General features: G+C 54.6%; 1 protein-coding gene across 1 annotated transcript in view; it reads right to left on the bottom strand.

Moving 5' to 3' along the window:
* Positions 1-1,419: 1,419 nt before the first annotated feature.
* The window catches only part of Fiz1 (FLT3 interacting zinc finger 1), an 8,718-nt gene continuing 7,361 nt past the window's right edge, over positions 1,420-2,776 (bottom strand). The window contains 1 exon segment of the mRNA XM_015505336.2: positions 1,420-2,774. Within this exon segment, the coding sequence (XP_015360822.1) occupies positions 2,455-2,774 (320 nt within the window). The 3' untranslated portion in view covers positions 1,420-2,454.

Below are 2,776 nucleotides of genomic sequence, written 5' to 3'. Positions count from 1 at the left end.
GTGCTCTTGTCCACCCTCAGTGCTGCTCAGTATTCCATGGCCTAATGCACCATCACCATTTAGCCACTGTACTCATGAGTGTGTGTGTTGGGGGGTGCTAGGGATGGAACCCAGGGCTCCAACGCACTAGGCAAGTGCTCTACCTACCACTGAGCTACCCCTAGGTCCAATCTACTGTGTTCTTTCTTTCTTTCTTTTTTTTTTTTTTAGAGAGAGAGAGAGAGAATTTTAATATTTATTTATTTTTTTTTAGTTTTCGGCGGACACAACATCTTTGTATGTGGTGCTGAGGATTGAACCCGGGCTGCCAGGTGAGCCCGCTACCGGCTTGAGCCACATCCCCAGTCCTCTACTGTGTTCTTGATGGACATTTTGGTAGTTCTGAATTTGGGTATATAGACATTGCTGCTGTGAACATTCTCCTGGGTCTCCTAGTGCCGGTGAACATGACTGACTCCAGGGTTTATGGCTGGCAGAATCACTGCATCGCAGGGAATGCATATTGGCATTCAATCTTAGAGAATGCCAATCTACCGGGCATCTTCAGTTTACATAGAAGAGCTCTGATTCCTCAAGCCCTGACCTTAACTTGTCCTCTGGTCCTGATTCCAAGTGCCACCACCCACCCACTTACTTCTGATTCCTCCCTTTCCAGTGCACGCTCCTCCCACCTTGGACACACAGGTAAGCCACACATGCACACAACCCAGCCTCTGCATTCTACCTCCAGCCTTCACACCAAATCCTCCCACTCTTTCTCTCACCAGCTGGCCCAGACTCTCACTACTCCCTCCTGGCAGACTGACTAGTCCTCTACTTCTTTCCCTTTGCAGGCTACGGCTCCTTCTCCCCTGAGCCAGAGAGCTGGCCATCTGCACCGAGTAACCGTCTGGTCGGTCAAATGCTCATCTTGAGTTCCCTGGCCCTGCGTGGTCTGACCTCTGCCTACCTCTCCACCTCATCTCCTCCCTCTTTTCCTGAGTTCACTCTCCTCCTGGCCAGCCACTCCTCATCTTTCAGGACTCCGAAGTGGAGGAATGTCAGGGAAGCCCACCCTAACTGCTCATGGGAGGTGGCATAGCCTAGCCACTCGCCATTTCCTGTTGCCTTCAGAGTGCTCAGGACCACCTGAAATTACCTCCACTGTTGGTTCCTCTTGCTCCTACCCTGTCGCCCACTCACTAGAATGTAAATGTACCAGAGCCGGGATCAGCTATTTGCTTACCGTGGGGTCCCAGAGGGGGTACAAGGCCTGACTCCCAGAGTTGTGTGTGTGAATGTGACCGGGCTACTGGTACCACCTATCCTGATGATCTAGAGGTCTTTCTTAGGATCTAAGGATCTTGCCAGATGGCTGTCTGAGGGGCAGAGTCTTTTCCTGGGCTGTCTCTAAGCCCCAATCAGAAAATGAGACAGTAGTGATTGACAGGACAAGGTTTATTGGGGTCCTGGAGACACTGGGGAGTGGGAGAAGGGGGCAAAGTCAAGGCTCACAAGGGGGGAATCCCCTAGCCAATTTCCCCCCTTCCCCTTGGGGTTAGGAGGAACATAGAGACAAACCAACAGAGATGGAGAGAAAGATGGACTAGTGCTACAGGAGCGGGGGAGGAAAACCCCGAAGCCCACCACCTCCACCTGGATGAGGTCACAGGATGTGGAGTAACGTGGACCCAGCCACACTCTACAGGATAAGGGAGTGTCTGTCCTATTCACTCTAAGAAGGGTGGGGCCAGACCACTATGTGGACCAGCCCAGTGCATTTGGGTCAGTCCATCCTACTGGCTAGGGGGATTTCGGACCAGTCTATCCTAGTGTTTGGGGGTGGGGGAAGATCCTTAGGGTCGATCCATTCAGTGGTAAAGAAAGGGACCTAATTGGAAGGTGGGGGAGTTGAAGGCAAGGTCATCTACCCTGGTCCTCTTTCAGTATTGGGAATGAAATGGGGGAAAGGCAGATTTCGGCTATATTCATTTTCTGGGGTCACCAGTGACTGGTGGGTAGTATTTGGAGGGGATCCTGGAAGATTTGGGAACACGGTCCCTGCATTCCCCAGATCAAGGTCATGGAGAACGATGGCTGTCTGGGAGCGGGCAGTCTTCCCTTGGAGATACCCACACTTAATTAGCTGAGAGGTGCTGGTGGAGACCCATTTCTCATTTGTAGGTCCCCACATCTTAGAGGCCTATTGATTGGGGTTGCCCACACGCATTCCTGGGGTCTCAAGCTCAGGAGTCTCTCTGTAGGTTTAGGTCCCCCAATGAATATGTTCTCCGACCCCTTCGTTGGAAGAGGTCTCTTTCTTTGTGGTCCCACCGCCAGGTCGGGGCCTCATCTTAGGGCCTTGGCTCTGGACTTGAAGGGCCGGGGCCTCACCTGCACACAGTCCTGAGGTCCCTGGCAGGGCCAAGTCCAGTCCCTGGGTTGGTTGGGTTGAGGGCTGCGCGGCCTCGCGGTTCAGTCCATGCCCCGGTGCAGCTTCAGGTGCCTAGAGAGGTTGCTGAGCGTGATGAAGCCCTTGCCGCAGATGTGGCAGGGGAAGGGCCGCTCGGTGCCATGCAGCAGCCGGTGGCGCTTGAGGTAGCACTCGTGCCGGAAGAACTTGCCGCACTCGAGGCACGGGAACGGCTTCTCGCCGGTGTGCACCAGCACGTGCCGCTCCAGGTCGCGGGGGGAGCGGAACAGCTTCTCGCACTCAGAGCAGCCAAAGATCTTCTTGCCGCGGCCGGAGCCCGACGCAGGCTCCCCGGCTGCCGGCTGCCCCCCAGGAGCCGCCGCT

The sequence above is a fragment of the Marmota marmota genome, unplaced genomic scaffold, assembly GCF_001458135.2.
Source record: "Marmota marmota marmota unplaced genomic scaffold, marMar, whole genome shotgun sequence".
Classification (NCBI taxonomy): Eukaryota; Metazoa; Chordata; class Mammalia; order Rodentia; family Sciuridae; genus Marmota; species Marmota marmota.
Note: the sequence above shows the minus strand (reverse complement) of the source record. Positions and strands in the feature narration are given on the sequence as shown.